Source organism: Pezoporus occidentalis, unplaced genomic scaffold, assembly GCF_034315485.1.
Source record: "Pezoporus occidentalis ecotype Australia unplaced genomic scaffold, CSIRO_AGI_Poc_V1 ctg13, whole genome shotgun sequence".
In the NCBI taxonomy this organism is placed as follows: domain Eukaryota; kingdom Metazoa; phylum Chordata; class Aves; order Psittaciformes; family Psittacidae; genus Pezoporus; species Pezoporus occidentalis.
The window spans coordinates 3,543,547-3,570,474 of NW_026913103.1; the positions used below are offsets into that span (position 1 = coordinate 3,543,547).

General features: G+C 36.1%; 1 protein-coding gene across 26 annotated transcripts in view; it reads left to right on the top strand.

The window, feature by feature from the left end:
- Positions 1-26,928, top strand: part of RIMS1 (regulating synaptic membrane exocytosis 1) — a 298,011-nt gene that overhangs the window by 243,546 nt on the left and 27,537 nt on the right. For 20 of the 26 annotated variants that reach the window (XM_062608169.1, XM_062608171.1, XM_062608174.1 and 17 more), the window contains 2 exons: positions 1,269-1,435; positions 15,783-16,015. The exons of 5 other annotated variants lie outside the window; for them this stretch is intronic. In XM_062608169.1, coding sequence (XP_062464153.1) covers positions 1,269-1,435; positions 15,783-16,015 — 400 coding nt within the window. Of the gene's footprint in view, positions 1-1,268; positions 1,436-10,580; positions 10,879-15,782; positions 16,016-26,928 lie in introns of those variants that run through there. One more of the 26 variants, XM_062608191.1, reaches the window with a different exon arrangement.

The window sequence follows — 26,928 nt, forward strand, 5'->3', positions numbered from 1 at the left end:
TTTACCAAGAGTTTTCCAAGTGTGCTGTGGAGACCTCCAACATAGTTGCTAAAAGGCACCAGAGCAAGAGAAAATAAATCTGGCTTGAGGGCAGGAGGCCTGATGCATTTGTCTGTACAAACCCAAGGTTGTGTTTGCCAAGTTTTTAAAGTTAAGTCATGATATTTGTGAACTGACTCAGCATGCAACCCAGTGCCTAGTTGAGCTGGGGATATTCCCAGACTGCCCCAACTTTGTGTATAACTCATAAATAAACTTCTATGACTTGCAGTTTTACAGAGCACAGATGTGGAAAATGAACCCCTTAGGGTGTCAAGTCAAAAACTGCCTAGTGTTAATAGTTTTCCCATAATATGCCCTGGAAGTATACCACTGTTTTAGTTGCTTCCCAGCCAAGGGTACCTTGATCTCTGATGATAGTGAGGTTTAGTTTTGGGAACCTGATAATGATTTGAGCCTCACATCTCTGTGACTGAGCATTTAGGTAAGTGACATTGCTAGGACTGAAGTGTATGTCTGACTGATGATGTGAGTAGTAAGAGCATTATGTAATATGCAGTGTGGTGTCACAGTTTTAACTAATGAAAGCTGTTGCTGTCAGTAATTCTATCCCTGTCCATACGTTCCTCCTGCTGGGTCTTGTGCTAGTTCTCACCATGCACACTTGCAAATGCTGCTAGGTCAGGGAACTGATCTGCCTGAAAACAAGCACTTCTGCTAGGAGTTACCTTTCTGTCTGACTAGTCCTCTAGTGTCACGATGCAAAGAGGCAGAGATTAAAAATACCTTTTTCCTTTTCCTATGGAATTTAGGTATTGAAATCAATCGTCAAATGTCAGCTTTATGTAGCATTGCATTTTGTTCAGACCTATATGCAGTTCTGGTCCAAACTCTGTACAGTTTACCTATACGTGTACACTCTGTATAGCTTTTGTAATATTTGAAAAGTAGAAGAAAGGTCTTATAGGCAATATCTGTCCACTGCAAAAACACTTCGTTATTATAGCTCCAGTGTACTAAAGAACCAGCTGCCTATTTCTATTCTAATGCTGTATTTTTTCAAGTGCTTTATTTAGTCCATAAATACCATGTTTGATTTCTTCACTAGACGTAACAACATTATTTAATATAGGCATTTCTCTGAATTTCATGCAGTTTTGTTACATTCAAAAGCAGTTAGAGAGGTTTGTCATACTTAGGTCAAATTGTTTCAATATATGTGTTATGTTTTGATGAGACTCCTCACCCTTTCTTTTCTTGATCTCTAGTATAACATACAAACAGATCAGTACAGAAGTTGTGATAACGTCTCTGCCAAATCATCAGATAGTGATGTCAGTGATGTGTCAGCCATTTCCCGAACCAGCAGTGCCTCACGCCTCAGCAGCACAAGTTTTATGTCGGAGCAATCTGAACGCCCTCGTGGCAGAATCGGGTGAGTTCTCAGTGCAGCTTCAATTGTAGCACACCCCCACTTTAATTCAGTGCCAGACTGCAACCAGAAATTACTGAATTTAGATAGCCAAAACATAAGAATTTATAAAAATTGTTATGCACATGTAAATAGTCTTTCATTGCTGGCCAAAGATGACAATATTTTTGCAGTTTTGCATCTAAAACAGAAAGTTAACTTTTTACAAGATGATGACTGATTAATAATGTATTTGTGGCAAATGGAAATTGAAGACACACTGTCCCCTCATTGCTGGCTCTCAGAGAAATCTATATGTCAATAAGGTATTATAGCAGAAATACTAGTAGATTTTTTTTATCTAAAGGAGTAGCTTTCGTAAAAGCTCTTTTTTTCTTCCAATCTATAAATTTATCTACCTATCTGTTTTTATTTTGATGTTTTTATGTATATGATAAATTTCAAACAAGTATTTTATAGTAATTTTGATCTCTCTGGTTCACAAGTAGTTTAATTCATTTGTTTTATCAGTAATCAAATACCTGTTTCATCCTTGATAATAACCTATTCTTGGTTTAGTGCTTTTTTAGATACACAGATTGATTCCTGTCTTCATTTAACTCGATGAGAAAACTCCCACCACATATAATGGCTATAGGATTGTCTTGGTAGTCTATGATTACATCTACCAATGTCTGAACTCTCAGAAATTTGCCTTAAAGTATTATAAGACACCAGAAGAACGAGAAACTATAAAAATAAAATCATCCACATGGAAGAAATCAGATGCCATCAGTTTGGATGGCATCATTTAGTACTTCAGAACACTTCTAGAGAGATTCACCATCCAAGAAGTTCAGCTGCAGGCTTTTTGTTCTGTTCACAATGGGAACAGGTGTTAGGGAAACTCAGAAACCGGCCTCTGTGTATGAACTAGCTCCATCTCATTTTTTTTGTGAAGGAAAGTTCATGAGGGTATTCAAAGTCATGTTTCATACTGGTGAAATTATAACCTGACAGCTGTAGTAATCCACAGTCCACCAGAACACTGCAGTGGAACTGTAAATGTATTAAAAGTTATTCAAGTGTTTATTTAAACTAATTTGTTTAAATGCTGCATCTCATTGCATCCTAGCTTTTCAGTATTTGTCTCTTACAGAGGGCTTTATTCATACCAAAATACCTGTATTTTCTAGACATTGTATTTTCTCAACACTGTTACAGTGTCTTTGGCAGGTTGAACAAAATATGATTTTTGTCCATAAATATCTCTGTGTTGACCATATTTTATCAGAAATGTTGCTTGGGTTCTGAATGTCTGATCACAGATACCAGAACCAGGAGAATTAGTAAGCTCATATGAGTCTGGAAAGGGAGAAACCTAGGGTCAATCTTTGCTCTCATTCAACCGCTTCCATTTTAATGAGTAGTAGAGCACCTTGGGTACAAGGTTAGTGTTCAAAACCAAGTACTTGCAATGGGAGCTCTAATTCAGCTTTACTCTAGACTCCTGAAGTGAGATGTAAGTAGAATCCAGATGCCTTACCTTTGTGATACTGTCCACAGAATCCATACCTCAGAGATTAGATAGTTTTGCTTGCTTTAATTTTCTCTAAATTCAGGTAGTATTTCCATTGTGAACAAAAGGTATAGTAATAATACAGAGTGCAACTCATTCAGTAGGAATATTAGGAAGAAACTAACAGATTCATAAATTAATCATAACTTTCAGTATTTGACCTCTAAGATGGCAGTGGTTTTGTTCCCCTGAAAGATCTTTTAAAATAAGTGGAACATGTCTAATGGACTATCTTTGCAATTAGCAGATTTCAACTATTAAGTGCAGTGGAATGAAATTAAAAATAATTTTGATGTTAGGCTGGAAAACATTGTATCCAACAGACTGACATCCACTGTTCAACGTTTTCCATTTGGGTTGTCCACAATTGTATTTAGTTGATTGCCTGTCATCATTATAAAAATGTCAGGTTTTAGAGCCCTGCAAAACTGTTATGTTATGGGAATTAGATCTCAAGAGAGGTCAGAATGGAAGGAAGGTGAGTGCTGAAGAAAAGAAAAGGAGATGGCATTTTGCTGATGATCTGAGCCAAGTCTGCTTCCTACTCTCCTGTGTCTGTACTGGTAGCCTCTGTCACACATTCTTTAGTCAGTTCTTCTTGTAGCTTACTTATTAAATGGAAATGAAAAGTTAATTTTGGGAAAGCACTGATTGTGTTACAGACAATTTTTTTCAGACTGAGATTCATGCTGTTTAACATTAGCCTTAGCAACTACGTATCTACAGTGAAGTTAATTAAAAATTAGTTTTTTGTTAAATAATTCATCTAACTTAATGAAATCATCATTAAAATGAAGAAAACACCTATTATCTCAGATGGTACACCTCATCTTCAGGTAGATGTCAAAGGAAGATTTGAAGGAATCCTAGATGACTAGTTCAGATTGGTTGCTTTAATTTTAGACATATAAAATTAAGTGGATTCTTTCTTTTAATTACTTACATTTCTTTAAGTTCAAGGATTTAGAAATTTGAAGTTCAAGTTTGATTAGTAATTTGAAGTTCAAATTTTATTTTTGCCTCCAAGGAACCTGACGTTAATATATATCAAGTAGGATGGGATGGGATAGGATGGGGTGGGATGGGGTGGTCAAGGAGGAGGGACAAGGAAAAGAGCAGGTTTTGACTTACTGTCTTCTGTCTTACTTGAAACCACATCTGTACCATCATTTTCTTTTTGAAGTGTATCAGCCCAATGGCCATGGCAAGTGTGTAAGCATAATGTTAAGTTTAAAGACAAAGTTCATTGAACTGCCTTTTTTATGCACCTACTTTTGTTGTTGTAAAACCTGGAAGCCATCTCTTTTTTACTTGTGGCTCTAAAGTCAATAGGTATTAGAAAAAAGTGTAGAACAATTTGTGAGGTTTTTGAACAATTTTTAATTTCAATGAGGCTGACTTTTTCAGTTACTTTACTCAAAATACAACATGCTTTTAATAATGTACAGAATTTATAGAATGAAGCACTACCTAAACAGCAAGGATAAAAACAGTTGATGCAGAACAACACAGAAATACATCTTTTTGAATAGCTAGATAACACTCTAACCTTTCTTTGGGTCAGAACTCATAAATTTGAACTTCTGTATATTAGGAAACTAGAGCATGTTGAAGAAGTTAGTAACACAGAGAGAATGAAACACAATCTTCCCTTTCCTTTAATCAGTGACAAGATTGTGTCTAAACCTTTTAAGGCAGAAGGGTAATTTCATTCCTAAAGTATATTTATAATTTAATTACCTGTCAGAAAGCTGTGACATAGCATGCATGAAAAATACCATTAGTTAATTCAGTCTGCAGATTTTGTTGATTAACATTTCTAATAGGTTGCAAGAGGGAATTAAGATTGATGCAAGTTCTAAGTATAAGTCTGTGCAATAGCTTCTTCATTTCTAATTTGTTTAGCATTTTCAAGTGAATGTTAGAACAAATGGTTATGTGTGGATAAACTGATCTGCATGTGAAATTATTCCAAATGTCTTTCTGGTTACCATCCTGGGAAGCCTGGTTGACTGCCATGCTCTCTAGTGGAAGTGCAGACAAATACCAGGAATTTTTTTCTGGGAACAAAATGTTCTGGGACTTTTGAATTGAATCAGACTTGTGAATTTGGCTTGCCATAGTATTTGGAGTTGTATATTTCATGACTGAAGTCAGTTTACCAGTACTCCTTTATGGAGGTTTCTTTTCATCAGTCATGGTCTTTATGCATTCGTAACACAGTCAAGCAGTACTTTGTGTCTGTGTATGCTACAGATGTTACCGTGTATGACTCAGAAACATTTCTCGCATCCTAAATGAAGCAGAAGGGAATTTTTTCATGGTTTAATGCAAAGGATTGATAAGTAAGAATCCATGTTAAATACATGATGATTAATCAGCACCATATGGGTTTGATCAGACAAAGAAGGACATTTGCTCACTTCATTAAAAATTATGCCCAATGCTATCACTGCATCATTTTTCATTAGGGGTCTGCTTATGCAAAGGTACCTGGACTTCTTGGTGCTGTCAAGTAGGGAACTATCATTCATAGATAAGGTGAGCTGGAGGCTTCTGTTTTGGAGGATTTAGCAAGTTGGCTACCATAAGCTGTTTCACTTAAATCTGATCAAAAAATACCCGATAAATATATGACAGACTTGATACCTGCTTTTAAGGTGAGTTCTCTCAGTGTATCTGGTTTTCTAACAAAATGCCCCTGCATTAGGAATATCACTGTTACTCCTAATTCTAAATTTGAAAATCATAGCTTTATTAAGAATTCTGTTTCATATATTATGTGTGATATAATTATGTATGTGCCATATTTTAATCTGACTTTACATGCTTTGCTTAACTGAATGCTCAAGTTTAAGTAAAATATTTTAAATGAGTTATGTAAGAAAGAGGGTTGTAATAGTGGACATTAACCAGTCCTAGTTTATTTCACATGTGCCATACTACTGAATCGTTTGTATCACAAACATATAGTTCCTGGGATTCAGGTGGGTTCTCTGTACATTACTGAAGGGAAAGCCATTTTTTGTTTCATACTGGCAGACTCTGTCTGCCAAAGCTTTTCATCCCCAGTTTCCAGAACAGCGTATACAACTTGCAGGTGGCTTCTATGCATTCAGTAAACTAGACTTTGTTCTGTTAGTCACTGTGGAGCTAGTTTCTTCAACCTCTTAAAGTGATGATCTTAATGATGCAATTTGATCTAGTGCTGAGGCCAGCTTTCCCTTCATGGAATGATTCAAGGCACTAATACAGGGCTCAGATAGCTGGAATTCCCTGGTGAACTGGTAATCTCAAAACACTTAAGTAATCACTCAGTATGTTGACATGGAACATGACCAAAGAGTAGTGAGCTCTTGGCACAATGGCCTGATTCATCACTGGAGGATCTCTTTTCATGCTGTTCGCATTTGTCATCTTGACATTTGTACTAAGATGGATATTTGGTGGGCAATTTGCAGGGAACTGAGTGTTTGAACAGCATCTTCGTATCAGCACACTTAGGTGTTCATGGGAAGGGAAGAATAAATGGGAGGCGATTAGCAGCTGCTTCTGTTGCACATCAGTAACAAGCAGCAGTGAGTGACCATCAGAGGAAGGGAAGGATAATGTGCTATAGATTACATGTGCAAAAAGACCCAGATGGTTTCAGTGAAGGATGAATGAGTGCTCCCCACAACTGCTGGAGGGTTGTGGTTAGTGATTTGTACTTGGGTTCAGTGAAGTACATAGCCTGTGCTGTGCTGGAAAAAATATGATTCAAGTCAGTAGTGGTACTTTGCTGAATCAGTATATGAAGCACTTTTGTGTATGTTTTATTCTACTGGCTGGACTTCTGCATTGCATTGAGCACTTGCATTGAATTGTCAACCATTTTTCCATTCCCATTAGCTTAAGGAATTAGACTCTCTCAACACTTGTATTAACAAGGTAATTAAGCACATGGTAATAGCGACCATCTGCTTTGATTTCACAAGTATTTTTTATCAATTATTTATTTTCAATTTTTAAATACAAGCTATTAAATTCAGTATTAGAACTAAGATATTATACTGCTTTATCTTTGTTCAGCATGACTAGAACAGTAGTGGCATTCCAGATTGACATAAAAGAAGACTGTTATAAATACCAGAAGACAACTTCCATATTTATGAGACTAATTATGTTACTAATAATTTGCCTGTGTATGACTGTTTCTTTGTAGTCAAGGTTTCTGCAGTAAACAAGGCATTTTGGGTCACTAAGTAGATACTGATTTTCTTATATAATGTAATAAACAATGTTTATTATGCAGTAACTTTAGTGGTTTATAGTTCTCTGTTTAAATACTGGGTAAGATTAATTAGTTGATATTGCAGTAGAGTACCTCTTCCCTCCATAGCTAGAATGGGAGCATTCATAATGTATCCAGTGCTGTTGACAGACTAGAGACTTTCCATATTTCTTACTATTAAAAATAAACAATAAAAGCCCTCATTGGATTCATAGTATCTGTCTGCTACGTTTTCAGAAGATTTCTTTTCATCTTGGATTTTTCCATTGCAAAGTCTTAATTTAAAATAGAACGTTTAAATTAACATTTTACTATGTGACTATTGTTCACATTTATTCAATCCAAAAGTCATCTCAATATCAGTGATGCAGAGAATGGCACATGGGGTAGCATTATAAGAAGCAGTGTTTTTCAAAGCATAGGACACTTTGAAACCATGAATGTAATTTATCCACTCCTTACTTGCGAATCAAACTACTATTGCAAGAATAAAATGAGGTGAAACCAAGGCCATAACAGTTAGTACTAGATTCAATCATGGTTTTGATGTGGGCTTTCCATACTTAGTATGCCAATATGCACCATGTGTTGCATCCATAAGTATGTGTGTCCCTGCTACATGTTTGTATTAGTGCTGTGCTCACAAAAGATTTATACAAGTATTAACTAAAACACGGAGGGTTGATAAAAAATTAATTAATCAAACTCAATTCAACTTTAATAATTATCACAGTGAAAAGACCATGCATACAAGATGCTTTGGAACAGCTCAGTGTCACAACCTAACAGCCCACACTGCAGCCACCTCCCTCCTCCACTGTATCTCCATGATCTTAATTGATCTTGCTTCTTAGGTGATACTTCTTAGGGCAAGGGCAAGAACGTTGATGTAACCTGAGTCACAACTCTTGCTTTCTGGGGAGAGGAACAGAGAGCAATAGCCTCCAAATTATTATCATGGAGGCAAGATATGTGAAGACAGTTAAGTTAAGCTGCTTAAAAAACATATCCTTTTTACCACTAAACTCTATGTTACAGGTGGGAACTTGGGTTCTGAGGTCATTTATGTACAAAACCAAGGTGAAGCCAGAGTAATTAATGTTCTAACTGTTCATTATCTAAAGATAATGATTTTTTTAAATCCATCATTATAAACTGCTTTGTGTGTCATAGAGGGAGGGAGATGGAGTCTTTAATCCCTTCAGAACATCTGTATGTGAAAAATGTGCTACGGAGCATTGCTTGTGCATTTTTAATTAATTGTGCTTCCTCTGTCAAAGAAACTGTCACGTTACCAGCAGCCTTTCTTAATGATTTGAAAAAAGACTGAAATATAATTTTAATTGGTTTTTCATTTAATTATCGCAGTTGATTAAGATGAAATATAATTCATGAGTTTTTAGCATAAGAACATTAACATTTTTAACAGGCAGTACATGCTATATTTAGAATGAAGAAATGTAGGAAAATAGTTTTAGCCATGGCTCAGACCTTAGAGTAGCTCTTGCTTGCTTTATCTCATTTCAGTTTATCTTTTTTAAAAGATTTTCTGTATTTCCTTTTTGGACCTGTTTTTCCACTGTTCCATGCAGGCTTTCAGATTTTCCTCCTCTATTACCTATTTTGTGGCTATTTCCTGTTGCTATTATTTACTTCTGTAAAGGAGCAGTGAACAATCTATTTCATATCAACGATGTAGCCTTTTTACTCAGAGAGCAGTGAGATCATGGGTACATCATGCTTTGGAGGGAAAGCAAGCAATGCAATACATAGTAACAGGGAGAATAATATGCAGTTGCTGAATGTTGTACAAAGAAAGAATTAAGTTCTCTTGCTACTGAAGAAAGTTTCCTTTATTCAGTATAAGCAGAAAAAACTCAGCATTTTGTAGTTGTCATACACATACACACCAGTACCATATTTTCTTGCTACAGGTTTAACATTTATGTGCTTGCTATGTTTGGTACATGGCTATTTGCAGTCAAGTTTGGGTCATTTGAGCTGTCTGTTGATTGATTCCCATTAGCCTCGCCTCATCAGCGTTAGCAATGCTTAACCTGAGCAGTGCCCTGGCAGTAACCAACTGCTTTTGTGTTGGTTTCATTTAATGATTCATGTGATCAGTTGCCTTCAGGCTGACAGTGCCATGGGTATGCACAGGCAGACACACACGCTCCTGCACACACAGACCATTGCTCTGCTATTTTCAGAGTATATAAATTAACTTGATGAAATGTTCTTGGGAAATAGTTAAAATCTGCTTATCTTTTGTAGCATACAGACTTTCTGAATAATTATTCTTTCATTTTGTGGAGAAATACTAGTTTTACAAGTTTTTTTTTTTAAAAAAAAAAACAAAACAAAACAAAACAAACAGAAATCCATCAGAGCTGTGAGACTTCCACGATTCACTGGTCAGTGTGTTACTGAGGAATGCACTTTCACAAAAGAGGTTCTGAGCCTATATTCCAACATGGAAATTTTCTGATCTGATGTAGGATGATAAAAGGTTCTCATAGGAGACTTCTGTAATGAATCTTTCCCAACCCTTACCTTTGTGAGAGTTTACACACTGAACAAAATGGGGCTGCGTCATTCCAGAGGCACATCACTAAGTAGCAATTTTTTTACAATATAGGAATATTATCAAGAACAGATATAATTTACAAGATACTGAATTTCAGCTATCTTAAAACACCAATAGGATTCTAATATGGTGACTTTACACGGGAAGCAAGCTTCTTCTGATTCTAATAGCTATTTCATGGATTTGATACATGGTCGATGTGCACGTTTGATCAATATGTAGTTCCAGTTGGTACAGACTGTACAAAATTATTATTTCATTGGATCAACTAACTTCCTTATGGTCTAAAAATGTCTCTTGACTAGCTAGAGAGAATTTTGATGGGGGTATGCATTTGTCCTTTGGTTTGTAAAGCACCATGTTTGAATTAATTTATGAAATACCATAAATTATACCGTAATTAATCTTGCAGAAAATGTTATATATCATATGTAAATATATGCCTATATTCTAAGACTGACAGAGCAATTTCTGGATAGGTAATTTAGAGTTTGGATTTATTAATTAAATTTCATATAATGCTAATAATAAGACTTAGTTTATATTTAGAAATGTAACGATCCTCATTATAAAGGAGTGCGAATCTTCCCTTTGGTCCACAACTATTACATGTTTAGGAGGTTATTAGTATTCATGAGCTACCTCATTGCAAAAGGGTGCCATAGGAGCTATGAATTAGTACATGATTCTGCATTCAGTAGAAGAGAAAGGAAGCTTACTAGCTCATGATGGTGAAGGCCAGGGATTCTGTTGAAAGACTCAAGTTACTGCAACTGTGCGGAAAGAAATTACATTAAAACATCATCTATACGGCAAGGAATACAGGGGATTATTTATTTACTCATGGCTTGCACTATTGGAAAAATTGATGGAGTAAAAATGAATGATCATGAAAATAAACACCTAAAGTATTTTTTTTAGAAATCATCAGTAAGTGTAAGAGAATGAAGGAAATAATGTGGTTTTAGTAATGGCTAAACACTTGATTTTTTTTCCCTATAAAGGATATACTTTCAAATATTATATAGGTGAGTTTATGGTCAAAGTTTGTTCTGGCTTCCTGTATCTAATCTTTATTTTTCAGGTGACATCTACTACTAGCATGTATTTTATGAAGCTACTGAGAAATACTGACTGTATATCTATATACCAATTTTCTCCATCCAAGTAATTTGTCTAGTAGAATTTTTTGCATCTTGAATATATTCATTAGATATCTGTATGTAATCCTAGCAAGTCCAGTAATGGAAAATAAATGTTTAGTTATGATGTTATCAGAAGGGTTAAGTGCAAAAGGATATATGTAAATTCACGTGTATCTTTTGCTTCTTTATGCTTCATAAATTAAACTCCAACTATATTGAAGAAAGTAACAGTATGAGCTAGGAGCTATTTCTCCAAGTGATAGCCAGCAAGGGGATGGAAAAATACTGTGTTCTGAGGGTACTCAATTAGATGGATTGGGAAGACTGAATATTAAACGCCTGTTCTTTTGATACTGTTGCAATTAATGTCAAATAATAAAGTAGCCCAGGGATTAGATGAATGCAAAGGAATCTTAATCTGTTTGCTTAGATATGCAAGGGGAAGTATTGGACAGCTGTAAGATTTGATCCCTGGTGCTATCGCACTAAGCCTGTTTATGGCACACTAATAGCTATTTTGTACTCGCAGTACACTAGAACATATTTCCTAGGAAAGTAGAACTTGATATTTGCAGGGTAAAAACAAGTACAAGATTAATCTGAACTCTAAAAATCTCAATCTTTATCTTTGCTAAGGTGATTCTTGTAGTTCCCTTGTGACAGGTAGGTCACAAAGAATGAAAACTGAAATTTATATGAGTCTTTGAAAAACAAATGTATCTATCTGTTATTCAGAAAGTATTTTATTGTCCTCAAATTAGGGTGTTAATATATCAAATATAGGATTCTGTGATCCTATCAATTCTTATTTCTCAGTTGATGGACATCATTGTCTCCTAGGATCTTATTAAATAAGAGATCAGATCATTTCAGCTCATATTTAGTAGATCATTAAATGTGAGATTAGATCATTTCAGCTCCATTTTAAAAAAAAGTGGAGACTGGCATAAAAGCATTTTAAGATTGCTATCTATTATATTCATAAATACTTGAAATTCAGTAGAGCAAAGTCAGTAGTATGATAAATAATTATTCCTTTATTTGCATGGCAGATCTTATACTTTATCTGTGTAAATTATTCGTTTATAGATTAGTACATCAGCAAATATGTCAAAATACTCAAATGTCAACAGATGCTCGTAACAGAAATATTTTCAGTTTCTTCCCTCTCTCTTACTAAATTATTAGTGCATAAATTCCAGAGTTCCAGAATTGACAACAAGCCCATGGCTCAAAATTGGAACAAGGTGACTACAGAAAGCTTTGAGTAGCATCACAGAAATAGTCACTGAAATCCAATTCCAAGTGCTGCTGGAAAGGAATTATCCATGTGGAAAGGAATTATTCATGTCTAATCACAGTAGAAAGTAGGACTCCTGAAAATGAGGCATGTGCGATTCTGCCCCTTCAAGTATCAGGCTTTACTTTTGGTCTGCCCTTTCTTTGAAATGACAAAGAGTCCTCTAGGGAAGCAAACCAGTCAATGGCATTGCCTTCTTCCAACCCTTTGTGCACAATTGTGAGGCCTTGTTTCCTCAGCAGAGGAGGAAAAGGGACTCGGTGCCGGAAACTAGCTGATGTAGAATGATGTTGGCAAACCCTGATATAGTGAATTAGGGATCAAGGTTTCTGTATGCTACGGGGATTGTGTGACAGCAATCTAGGCTAATGGTGGAGGTTGACTGTGTATTCAGGCAGTATTATCACACTGTACATCTGATATTTAGTTTTAAAGTTTTCCTGATAAGCGTGCCAGTTAGTAGCATCACTTCTTCTTAAAGAGAAAACATTTCCTAAGATTCTGTGGCCATAGCCAGAATTCTGTGGTAGAGCTATGGACCAGTGTCTAGCCACAAAGGTAAACTCCAATAAATCTTATCAAATTGTAGAAAAATATTTTTATCAGAATTTTCAGCATTAATTGTCCATTACTATTTTTTTTTTAATTTCTTTGCTATTTGAAAAACAGTTATTCCTATTTGGCAATCCCAGTTCATGGCTTTTTCATGTTCCAGTGTTCATGGAGAGGTAAAGAAAGAAACCTGTGTTACTTTATGCAAAACAAACCAAAGTTTAGGTTATTGCATTCTGTGACCAACCATAAAACTATCCTCATTTAGTGATCATTGCGACTTTAAAAAGCAGTAGTATATGTAGCTTATCAAATAAACACTCTACTATGTTAGGGACGTGACTGTATTAAAGCCAAGATATTAATTTTTATCTCCCTTAAAAAAAAAAGGCTAAACAACTGAGACTCTGTTTTGAAAATGGGAAATATTTTAGGGCACTTTTTCTCAATTTGATACTATTTTTCAGTGAACAGAACTCATTTGCCTCACACAAAATCTCTTTCTTCGTAGCTGCGTATTTGTGAAAGATGGTATTTTTATTTTGGGTTTTGGGTTTTTATTTGTTTTTTTAATGAACAAAAAGTGCAGCTGAAATTCTTCCTAGAATGATGGAATTAGTGTGTGTGTATGCACTCATACACATGTGAGGGAGTGTGTGCTGTGGGAGATCTACAACAAAATACAAAGGAATTTTTTACATAGAAACGTCAACATACATATGTCCTTTTATTTTTGCCACATAAACCTTAAAGCCAGCCACTAACGATGCAGTGGGATAGAAGAGAACAAGAGGGAACTTATAAGTTCAGTGTGCCTAAGGTGGTTCACAAAAATGTATTCCTGAGTAATTCAGTGCATTACAGCACCTCCTCCTGTTTGAAGGTGGTTGCTGTTTTTTCCTTTCTGTACTTAAGAGGAGCAGATCCTAAGTGCTGCAAATAGTTAAAATCCTATGCAGAGACTGATAATGGCCTCTCTACTAAGGTTGTCTGTCCAAGGACTTTACTTTGCAGTTTCTTCATCAAAAAATATTGTCTATCAGCTCTTACCTATGGTCACGCATTAGTAAATCTTGGTAACTGTCAGTAAAACAATTTCAGTGTATGCTATTTTATGCTTTCCTGGATCTGTCTTTGGACAGGAGTGATTTAAACTTTAGCAGGGCCCAGATCCATAGAAATAACAGGATGTTAGTTCTTCTGCTATAGAAGATAGCAACATTTCTTATCTGTCTGAAACTTGTCATGACATAAAGAAGCCTACACTTCTGACCTCTGTATTTCTCATGTGGAGGAGGGGACGGGAGCAGGCCATCACATCTGCTGGGAAGGGAACCTGCTGGGAGGGACAGCAGGACTGTTGCTCAACAAATACATTCAAAATTTGACTTCAAATTACAAAACTACCAAAAAAACAAATAAAAAAAACCCTAAAATTAATATGTTGACAGTAGGTCTACTAAGAAGTAATACAAGATCAAGTGATCCTGCCCCTCTGCTCTGCTCTCGTGAGACCTCACTTGGAGGTCTCAGTGTGTCTCTTGGTGTGCAGTTCTGGTGTCCTCAAAATAAAAAGGACATGGAACTGTTGGAACAAGTCCAGAGGAGGGCCACGAGGATGATCAGGGGACTGGAGCACCTCCTGTATGAAGACAGGCTGAGAAAGTTGGGGCTGTTCAGCCTGGAGAAGAGAAGGCTGCATGGAGACCTCATAGCAGCCTTCCAGTATCTGAAGGGGGCCTATAAGGATGTTGTAGGGACTATAGTGATAGGACAAGGGGTAACGGGTTAAAACTTAAACAGGGGAAGTTTAAATTGGATATAAGGAGGAAGTTCTTTACTGTAGGGGTGGTGAGGCACTGGAATGGGTTGCCCAGGGAAGTTGTGAATGCTCCGTCCCTGGCAATGTTCGAGGCCAGGTTGGACAGAGCCTTGGGTGACATGGTTTAGTGTGAGGTGTCCCTGCCCATGGCAGGGGGCTTGGAACTAGATGATCTTAAGGTCCTTTCCAACCCTAACTATTCTATGATTCTGTGATTCTAATTTCCCGTTTACTAGCCTGATTTAATAACTACGTTTGAAGTGAGTCAGTCTGCAGCTTAAATTTCTGGGTCTCTGCAGAGTGGTAACTATCTTTGTATAGCCATTGGAGCTAGGGCATTGCTTGGTTGCAGTCATGTTAGGACCGTGTATTGGTATGTCCTGTGTATATTTGAAATTGTTCTCTAAAGCATGTTTCGGAATACTTCATACAGCCTGTATGGCAGGAGCAGAAAATGGTTTTGTATAGAAACATTCAAAAGCAATGCGATAGCTAAAGAAAATCAAACAGAACTGCCAGAGCAATTAATCTTTGTGTCAGTCAGTGAAAATTCTAGGGGATTATTAGGGGCTTTGTCTCAAAATTATTTTGCCCTTCATACTGTGATTATTGCATTTACATTTAAAGAAGTGAGAGAGTGAAGATGTAAAAAACACTACATATTATCTCTTTCTGTGAAGTATGAAAATATAGAAGATGATATCTTCATATCTATTAGGTTTTAAGGCTTTAGTGAGCTGTGCCAATAGGATACCTACATATATTATCTTAGTCCATATTCATCTTTTTTGTCCTGAAATTGTTGGTTTATTGCTTTCTGTGTTCTGGGAATATAGACAGTAAGGCTCCACATGACTTTTAAATGTTGTGTGTCTTTCTGTCACTTTGACAAACATGGGAAAGTGTTCATTTTATTTATTTCCCTAAAAGAAGTGAAGAACAAATTATAATACTGGAAATATATACTCTGAGGAGCACCAAATTAACCTTTTATTTGTGAATCAAATAAATGAAAATGTATCAGGACTTTAATTTACTGATTTAAAAAAAATGCTTTTGGAAATGGTATTGCACACACAAATTAACATGTTTGTTTTTACTTTGTAACTGTAGTACATTTACTTCTAAAATGCAAGGCAGACGGATGGGGACTTCAGGGAGAATCACTAAGAGCACAAGTGTGAGTGGAGAGATGTATAAGCTGGAGCACAATGACGGGAGTCAGTCAGACACGGCTGTCGGCATGGTTGGAACAGGTGGGAAGAAAAGGCGTTCCAGCCTTAGTGCCAAAGTGGTTGCCATAGTGTCTCGAAGGAGCAGAAGTACATCTCAACTTAGCCAAACAGGTGAGTGAGACACATGCTCTTTGGAAATAGGACCTTCACCAAAAGTGGTTATTTCATCCGTGGCAACTGTGTTACATGAATAAGGATATAGATCACTCAGGAGATAGGATTTTCCAGCTGTCAATAAATTTCTAAGATATTACTTTTCTTAGACGTCTGCAAGAAACAGTATACTAATGCTTTTTAGAATATGTACCATACAAACTTTCTGTCCTGATCAATGAAAAATCTTTGTATCACTTCAAAGCCTTGTTAGGCTTTGAAGGTAGGCAAGGAAATGCAAAAAGAAGCACGTGGGTATGAACAGTAGATAATGGTTCAACTAAGAGCAGATTTTTATGTATATGGAATTTCTTCTAGCACAAGAGTTGAGTACAAACAGTGGAATTGAAATCTGAACAAATGAGTGGCAGTTATATAACTTGGATAATAGGTTGTACCTGTCGTGGCAACAAATGTTGTCAGAAGCTTCCTCTGATTTCTTAGTTAAGATTAAATCCAATATTTTTTCTTAAAAACAACAGGGGCAATTTGGGGTCAGTGATTTCAGATAAATTAGATGACAGCATGATGCTTCATTAGGAACATAAGACTTCCAATTCTTTTTTGCGTCTTCAGAAATCTTAAAAACTTCATATCTGCATAGCCTGAAGGAACAAAAGCTCATGCTGAAAGATACAAAAGGGGAAAAAACCTGTTTTAAAATCCCCATTCTGCTCCTATTGAAACCCTGTGAAGATTTTTGCTCTTGTCTTCAGTGGGAGCAGGATCTGGCCTAGGGGGCTTTTCTTACTAAAAGAAGGAAAAGAAAGAGGAAAAGCTTCAGCCTATCATAGAACGCATATGCACACATATTGCAGCAACCCTCTCACATAGTCAGGGCAATCGAAACTAAGGTAAGTAACAATATTGTTTATTTATGTCATCAACTATCTTACCCTTTTACCTTGTGTTTCTTTTGTTGCCAGATGATCAGTAGAAGCGATTCTTTCAAATGTGAAGTTTGGTCAGCGTTAACAAAAAAAGATTGTAAATAACTTTTCTACACAGGTCATTTATGAATTTTGAGCCAGAAAGAATGTTTTCATGTAGCTGGACTAAATGATAGATGTAGTAGGTGTCTTTGAAGGCCAGAACTATAACTGATAACTGTGTTGCTCAAAAATTCACCATGCAGGAAGATGGTAATTTAGATGCATCAGAATCAATGACATGCTCTTAAAGTAATCAAAAGTGTTAGTGTACTACAGAAAGGATTTTAGGTTGGTGTTTTACTCCACTTACTATAAAGAAAATATTTTAAGTATTTTCCAGAATGTTTTCATGTTTTGATCTAGGTTTCCTTTTAACTCCTAAATGTCACTGAAATAGGAATTGCCATGACAGAGCAAATCTTTGTTTCATCTTACTCAGTAGTGCAGGTCTAACCAGGAACCAGGGCTGTATGCCTAAAAGGAAGGCACAGGGGGCTACTAAACATTTCCCTTGCATGTGGGATCTTCCCCCTCACTGAAGTTAGTAAATAACTTAAAATCTAACCTGTGACTTTGAAACACTTTTCAGCATTATCTGTTTAAAGCTCAGATGTTCCTATTCATCATGGAAAGATACTCTAGCTCTCCAAATTTTGCTTGGTGTAAATTTCAAAGCGCTGGGAATTTTGCAAGGAATGGCGCACCTAAAGTTATAATGAAACTCAAACAGCAAATCAAATATGAAAAGTATGATTATGTATTATTTATGATTGTAAAACAGAGTTGAGAGTGATATTTACTTTGCCTTTCCATGGCTCAGGCAAACAGTACTATCTGTGGTATAAGCAGAGCAAATAAAATGTGGCACATTTTATTTTATCACTCACAATTTTGTTAATTAAATTATGTCACAGATCAGTGAGTTGAATTAATACATTTTTTAGAGCAATATGCACATGACACTTGATAGGTTTTTTGCTGGAGAGTAGATACTCATGCTCTAAATCAGGCACCCACTTTCCTTCCTTCCTGTAGTGTACAAGAGAGAAGGAGAAATCTGAAACGGTCTAATTCATTTTAATGTGTTATGCCTAAGTATCTTAGTAATGTCTCCACTACTGAGATTTAAAACAAAAGTCTGTTTTGAGAGTATAATATAAACAAGGTCCTTAAAATTGATGTTGTGAAAATCAGTTCTAATAGCCAAATTCTGAGTTTTAAAACTGGTGTGGAGGTGTACGGGCCTCCAAAAAATGGTGTCAGGTATGAACTTTTGTTATAGATCTTCAGCAACTGAAGGTATGCTGTTGACACAGAGCAGGTATTTTAAAGGAAGTATAAAAAATACAGAAATGTATGTGCAGCCTCCTTAGTTTTTCCTATCTTTGTCAGTTTAATTTTTTTTTCCTATGATTTGCGTGACTGGAAGTCAGGTCTGCGTGACATAATACAGTCCTTTGTTTCTGAAAACTCAGAAAAGAAGAAATAGAAGGAAAGGTCAGGTATTTCTTGAAAATTGGAGCTTCCATGTTTTTGTGGAACATGTAGACCTGAAATTCTGGTTTACTACTGTCTTCAAAACTAGTAAAATTAATTTCCATCTTGCTTGTTTTCATTTGAAGAAATTGTCAATAAGGGCTGAATTTTACTTTCTGTAAGCAATTCCTGCTTTTAGCATACTGTACAAGTTTAATCTTATATAAAAATAGAAGTGATGTGTATGAAACTGGTACTAGGTAGCTATTATTTCTAAGATTTTATTGTCTTTTCAATTGAAAAAAGGAAGGGGTGTGTGTGTGAGCCTGTGCATGTGCATATGTCTATATATACACATGTGGACCACTTTGCATACATGGGGCAGATCCACTTGCATCTTAGATTTAGAAAGGACCAGTAATCACATTATTTTGTGTAACCTTTTTCAATGCTGTTGGAAAATATTTATGCTGAATATGTGCCTTATAAGATTGTTAGTGAAAGAATTGGGCTTTGTTTTTGTGTAAATCTGCAAGGAAAAGTATATTTTTCTGCTGCACCTTCTTTTTGATTGTGTTCAAGATTTCATCATACTTTTAATAAGTGTTCATTGAAATAATGAAATCCTTACTTACTGCACTTTGTTCATTGTGTCCACAAATTCAATAGATTTTATAGTTCATCAAAAACAGCTTGTAATCTTCTGGCAGTATTCCTAATGGAAATCCAGCTCTGCAATCACAGTTGAAAAGAAGAAAAGAAAAAGGAAAAGAAAGAAAAAAAAAAGAAGAGAGAAGCAAAGCCCTTAGAAAGACCACAGAAAAATGAAAATAGCTCCAGGCATATTCAGTAAAATTTCACTTATAATCCAACTTCTCTAGCTTTCTTTGCAAGCCTATATTTTTGTATATAGATATATACATATATAAAAATTAAATATATAACTGCAGATTTTCTAAATAATTACAGCATCTAAACTTTAAATCATAGAATTACAGGAAAACAGATTATGATAGGAAAGCATCATCTATTGTTCTGATTTTGTGATACAGCACTTTATTGCCCTAAAGATATTCTTATATTAGTTCCCAACCACTAAGTGACTGAGGGCAGTATTGATCCCTGCATTTTGATCTGGGGTCCTGGGTTTGTTTTTAAAAGAGATAAAAACTGCTGGCATAGGAGGAAAGAATTTTGTTACAGAATTTGTACCATAAATAGAGACATAATAATGCATTTCAAAGTGGATATAGGTAATGGTCACCAGTGAGATCAGTTCTGGAGAACCGAAAAGCTCAATCTCAAATAAACAGAAGTATTCCTATTCCTAGATCCCTCTCAGGTCTCCTGGTGCATGCAGAGGTATGACTTAGGAAGGTGAAAGGCTTCCATCCTTTTACTTTCTAACCCCTGGTCAGCAGCTGGAGGTTTAGAAAGATCATCTGCTAGTAGGAGCATGCTTCTCTTGTTCTTTTTAAGTGCTAACAGTGCTTAGCAACCATTCTGACACAATATCCTCACCATCTTTCTATCAGAGATTTGGTAGTGCCACATCTCTATGCCATATTCAGCCTGATACAGTTGTCTGCTGAGTCAGCAAGATGGATTTTTCTCTTTAAGGCAAATGGAAGGATGGCTGGCTGTGGTTTTGTTTGTTTTAAAAGAAAGACTTAAAGGAATTTCATTCTTTATCCACTCCGCTTCTGATGACTTTCCTGTCAAAAGCATTGACTAAGCATTTCAAAGGAATTGCAACATAGTTTGGGAATACTTACTTAAGATCCGAAACATACTAAACAGTACAGGTAGAAAGACTGAAAATAACAGCTTTGAGATAAATATGAACAAAACTACCAGAGATGCGACTGGTGAGCCTTTTGAGACATGGGCTCTATATTTTTTTACAAATCTTAGTTCTTTGAGACTACTTCTGTTTTCCAAGATGCTCAACACCATTAATGTCAGTATTCTTACTAATTTTCGATTGATGTTGCTTGAGAAATATTAATGATCTCATGTAAGAGAAAGATGAGACTTTGAATGTATATTGTCCCCATTACTGGCTCAAAACAGTTCACCTTCTGAGACTGATCTTAAGAAGGCTTTCTCTTACAGTTTCGTTGGATAACCAAAGTTTAGGTGAATATTTAGAAAAGACAACCGCATCATTATACAAATTGTCCTCCAGTGGTGGAGAGTATGATGATTCACTGGAAGTACTTCATGGCTGTTAGCAAGCACAACTATGATGTGGTAAAAATAACAGTGCCTGGGAAACACAGAAATTAATTAGAGTAAAGCAGTCTTTCAGGCTCAGAACTACAGCATTTCAGAGTAGACACTGCTAGGAAAAAATAAATCTCAGGTTTTCATTCTCATAATCTTTGGGAATACTAGCAGAGAGAATTTTCTGTCCATCCTTGTAGTAATTTTATGATGCAGCAAGAAGTTTCATGCAGGTCTAGATAGTACAGACAGATAAAGCAGATAATAAATCAGAAGTAAAATATGCTGGAGGGTAGAGGCTTTTGGGATAAGGAGGGGTTGTTTGTTTTCTTTCTTGAGAAAGCCATTGCTTCTTTTCATGATTTTATTACTTTTTCACAACCTTTTCTTACAGTGGGCTGGGTTGGTTTCTTTTTTTCCCACAAATCATTTTGATTGTCTGAGTTTCAATTATAAACAATAAAAAAGCTGCATTTCTGAGCATGATTCTTTTAACTCACAACATTTTTTTCATATCTTTTATTATGATTGTGAAAGAAATTGTGTTTATTTAAAAATTACATTTATTTGATAAGAAAGCTGAGTGGTAGAAAAAAGTTCAAAAAACTTATCTAGCCTTCACTAAATTGTCTCTTAATTATTAGACTGGGTGGAAAGCATGAATATTAGGAAGGAATACTGGATGTCAGGAGCAAACTCGTTAGAAGGCAGGCATCAGCTGGTTTTATTAAAACAAGAGCCAGAGAGTGCTTACTGACTTTTAAGATAAAAATCACAGGCAGATCTTGTTAATATTTTAATGAGAGATAGTGTGTATGCTGATAGAACATGCTGATGATACTGATTCAGAAAATAGGCTGGTTCCAGGTGATACAGAAGGATGGATGAACTTGAGGACCAGAATAATAGAACTCAGAAAAAATGTGATAATGCAGATTGCAAGATCATTCCTTTCAGAATGACTAATGAAAATTTCCAGATGCAGTCTGGGTTCTCTGTTATCTAGAAAAAACAGGAGGAGGAGGAAGGCATGGATATAATAAAAATCACAGGCTGAATGTAAGCTATTTGTAAGTATCTGGCCAGGGAAAAGGTGAATTCTATCCTGGGTGCATCAGGTAAGATGTTTGCTTGGAGAGCTATGAAAATGTTAACATCACTGAATGAGGCCCAGCTGACAGCTCACCTGGAATAGTGGTCACTCAGCATTCAAGAAAATGAATGCTGGACTTCTGTGGGAATTGAGACCCTGAAGGATGCTTTATTGCCTGATTTGTTCAGCCTATAAAAATGAAGGCTGAACATGGTTATGATTTTTCTGTATGAATGCAGTGAGAGTAAACATTTAAAAAGCAAAAGAGTTTTTGAAGCTGAAGGGCAACACCATCAGAAACTGTGGTATAAGAATGATTATAAATTATGAATAAATTTTGTATTTGTCTTGAAATTACAGTAAAGTTTCTATCAGTAGAGAGAGACAGGTATCTTAAACCTCTCAAAGCATTTAACACACTAGGGGCAAAACAGCACTTTGGGGGGGTTAATCTAATATCCCATTTTTGTGTTCATAGGATTTCTTTTCTGATGTTCTTTTCTGTTGTCATCTCCTGTTCATCCAGCTGAAATGCTACGATCTCAACTTTTCCAGTGCAGATTCAGAAAATTATCTTGAGAGTCGGAATTCCCATGAGTTTACAGCCGTGCAGTTACTCCACAGGTTTAGTTTAGTCTTCTGTAATTCACTGTGTTGTAGAGGAGAATTTTCACGCATTTGCTGGCATCGGGCGTTTTATCTCTTTGAGGATACCTGCCATTTACACATGAGCTTCCTTACCTACAGATACCTCCGTTCTGTTATCTGAAATCTGCACACTTTGCAAGTATGTTTCTTAATGTTAGCCTGTGTGTCCCTGACAAGTCACTGCAGCCTAGCAAAGTGTGGTGCCCTGTCCTGCAGCTCACTCATTAGCCTTGTTTTGCTGTTCAGTATTATCTCCGTGGGACTCCTTCCTACCCTGTACGGTTTGTTGTTCTTCCCAGGGCAGGCCATTAGCGCTTGTTTGCGTCGTTGCGGTGATTCGTGAGGACAATGGCTCTGTTGCACAAAAAGAAGGATGGAGGGAGATTAACATTAAATGGACTTCTCTTTTCAGCCAAGCTAACAAAAGTCGGTAGTGCTGCAGCAGGGTTCGTTAGGGACGAAGACAGGATCTGGGCTCTAAACTTAACTGACACCCTGGCAGCAAAACGGAGTCCCCTGAAGCAAGCAAAAGCTTCGTAGAGGTCCTGCATGCACTCAAATGTTTATACAGCAGGAGGGGGGAAGGAGCAAATGGATGAAGAAGAAGAATACTGCAAACAAAGAAAAAGGCCTGATTATTTTTGTAAGAGGAACTCTTTGTTCTAGTGATGATACTTAATTCCTTGAAACTGTTGAGTGAATGTAAGCGTGTTCTCTTTTATTTACCAGTGCCGTCTAGCTGAGGAATTCACTACCCTTAATAGAAACATAATTCAGTTCCAGTTACTCATCTTCCAGAAGATTTCCTAATAAGGGCTAGTATTTTCAAACACTGTCCTGCTGCTCTGCTGAGTTTGTGTTACATGTGGCTCTTCTCCTTTTCCATGAAATATAAATTTTGTCTGCCTTCTGTTATGTGGTTGGTTGACTTGTACTCAAAAGTATTCATTTGCTTTCCTATTTGCACTTTCTACCTAGATTATTTTTAACAGAGATATTACTGCAGTGATAACAGTAGTTTGGGCTATTTCCTATATATAAGTAGCACGGTGTTTAGGACAATTTACTGCTTTCCAAACGTATAATCTTGATTTTAGCTGGCTGTGTCATATATGTCTTTTAGAACTATAATTTCAAAATATGTCAAATGTATTTAATAAGTGTAGCTTTGGTATGTTTCTGTTGTACTTTTTATGAAGTGTTTTATAGAAATACCTACTGGTAATTCTGACTGTATTTAACTGAGCTGTGTTTGAAGACAATTTTTATTTGCTTTTTTATTCGATTCACACTGTTCACAAGTTTTACTTTGTGCAAGTAAAAATACTGAGTTGAAATAATATCAAAGTTATGACTGAAAAAGCAAATAGAGCAATGCCAAAGTACTACCAAGAGTGGGAAAAAAAGTCTACTTCACATTAAACATTTCTGCATAAATGCCTACCTGTAAGAGAATGTCAGCCTTAAATTTGAATTTTATTACTCTTCATATACTTCTTGCCTGATGAGGTCCACAGTTTCTGGCTTTCTTGAACTTGTGGGATTATCTAGAAAGGTTTAGAATACCTGCAGTCACCCAGAGGAAGAATGCTCTCATTCTGTGGTACAGGAATGAATTCCTGTCTCACAGAAGAAAAAAGCCCCCTTTGTTTAGAGTCAGGGGATCTAGCTTAATTTTAGGAGACCTGAAATCATTTTTATTTCCTTTCCAAAGCACGCTTTTCCTTAACTAACATAAGCTTTAATCTTTGTTTGAATGAGATAGCCTGCTCAGCATGGCACAACTCATTCAATTTTTAAGCATTCATTTGGGAGCTCAAGCTATCTAGTTTAAAACTTGAAAGAATAGAAATAAAACTGGAAAGAAATAGAAATAGCTGGATCTGCACAGGGCTTTTCCAAGTATGAAGGGTGGAGGGCAGAACTGTCTTGTCATATACAATCATCTACTCAAATGGCTGCTCAAGGTGTCACAATTTTTTGGTTTTATTTTGCAGTTTCTCACACTATGGCCTTTTTCCTGATACTTTTTTTTTTAATAACTGTAGCACAGTTTCAAAGAGCAGATCAAAATATTTTGTAGAAAGAGAACTTTGAAATCTGGCCAGTACATTATAGTATCTCTTACAAACCATTCATGGCATTATTTTTCTCAAGTAAGTGAAGAATTTGCAATAATGTAAAAGATATTTTTTAACCATTCTTAATTTTTCCCCTCAAACACAGAACTGAATTTTTCTTTTCACTTTTTTTTTTTTTTTTACAGATCATCTTTACTATTTTGTTTGCTTCAGTACAGTTACAGTCAAGACAAAGTAGGTCTTTGCATCTAAATATGGGCAGAGACTATTCTTTGAATCCAGCACAGTATTTCAAACACAAGTATCATATCTCTAAATCAATTAAGGGTGAGATATTATTTGATCCTGGATCTTTTATAAAATAGTTTTTTTTAATTAAAAAAAAAAGAGTTTTGACTTTTTAAAATATTGAAGGTTTGTTGTTTTTTTTTCTACAGCCTTTATAAAGGTGTTTTAATCATACATTTGATGGTAAGATAGCAGTGGGCTGAGTTTAAAAAAAGTGGAGTTAGCTGCATGCAAAGATTCAGAAACGCTATTTCTTGTTTAGCAGTTTACATATGAACGTGAAGATGGGCTTTGAGGGGTTTTTCAGTGGTTTTGTTGGCTAGGAATAGAACTGCTAGCAACAGAATCCAAATGAAAAGCAGTGAGTGTAACCTAAGACAAAAAGAGGATCAAGTGTCTTTAAGGGATTTTCAAGGTTAATAATGATAATAAGGATAACAATAAAGCTTGCTGCTTTTATTGCAGCTGATGATGCTAATGTCTATAAAAAATCTTTATACATATCTATATAGAGTCTGCAGTGCAGATAATGCCCCTTAGGTACCCTGAATTGTGTGTCGTAAGGAATGAAATATGCAGAACTCAAATTATGAGAAAAAATATTCCTAGGTTTATTTTTTTAAATAATTTTCAAGGTTTTTGGCAGTTCGTAAGTTGGATGAAAAATGATATGAAATCTATCAGCTTATGGTGTCCCTCTTGAAAGGACACAATTCCACTTGAGTATTTCCTTAAATAGGAAGAAACATGAATGACATCTTAAAACAAAATGCGGACAGCATCAGATAGAGCATGTATCAGTTCACGAAACACTTCAGTGTTGCTGAATCTCCCTTATTCTTTTTTCTTTTTCTTTTTTTGTTATTGTAATAAAATATTTAGCTGGGAAATTTCACCCAGCTTTACAAAGCCATGTTGAACATTGTTGCCCCATGTAGGAGCTCTGCATGCAAATAGGTAAGAGTCATGGCAACAGCCACCCTGCGTGCAGCGTGTCTTCTCTCTGAGCACACCTGAAGTACAGTACTAAAAGCACCTCCATCCTCCAATACTTTCTACAGATCATGAAGGGATCAGCTGTCTGAGACCCAGATAACAACAACATTGCAGGACAGGAGGGGATGTATCATAAACAAGGACAGCCACTGGCCCCATTCCCACGTGCATCTCTGTCAGCATATCAGCTAGGCAGGGCTATTGGCCAGTCCAATGTTGACTTTGCTTCCAAGAAAAGAAGGAGCAGCAGTCTAATGTAAACAGTGTGACAAAGGAGTTTGATCTCTGATTGCATAACTTTTATTGCCCAGAGTCCACTTCATACTTTAGATGGCATATAAATGAAATTAACATAAGTAATAACCAATTTGGCAAGTCTTAAAGTAGAACGAAGATAGAAGAGATGAAAACAAGTACATCGTATTACTTGCTAGTTCAAGCTTGCTTCCTGCCAACCAATCCGATATACAGAGATGGGAAAAAAGGGATTGAGGCACTCAGTGAATTTCTGCTTCTTCAGGACAAAGCAAGGCCCTTCAGTGGCATCCACTTGCACTTCATGTGTAAACACTTCTCATGAGCAGTGTGCATGTGAATGACTTTCTTCAAAACATACCAGGCATGATTTCTTTTTAAGGAATTTGGTCGGAGACTAGTGAGAATTTAACAGAGGTTTTGTCTTTGAATATGTTTTTTTTATTTTTACACTAGATTTTTCTTTTCTTTCATACATGTACTGGTATTTCAAGTGTTTAAATTAAACTGCAGTGATTTTTAGCCACTGCATTTGACTTGCCACTTTGTTGCATCTGCTAGATTTTCTCCAAATTGTCAAGAAAAGACAAAGGAAAGAAACAGCTCACTAAGTCAGAGAGGTTGGGATCTCTCAGTAATTGTGCCCCTGCTGTCAAAGTGAAAATATTTTTATCAGCTGTGGCATATGTTTACAGTTTCATCAGCATTTTTAACATTATGCCGAATTTTCTATAGTTTGATAAGCATGTGATTTTGAGAGTGTGATGGTAATATGACTTCCAGAAGGGGACCAATAGTATAAAATGTTGTTTGTTTAAATCTGTATTGATTTCTATTGCATTGTTGGGTGCTATGTATATCAATTGTTTCACATAA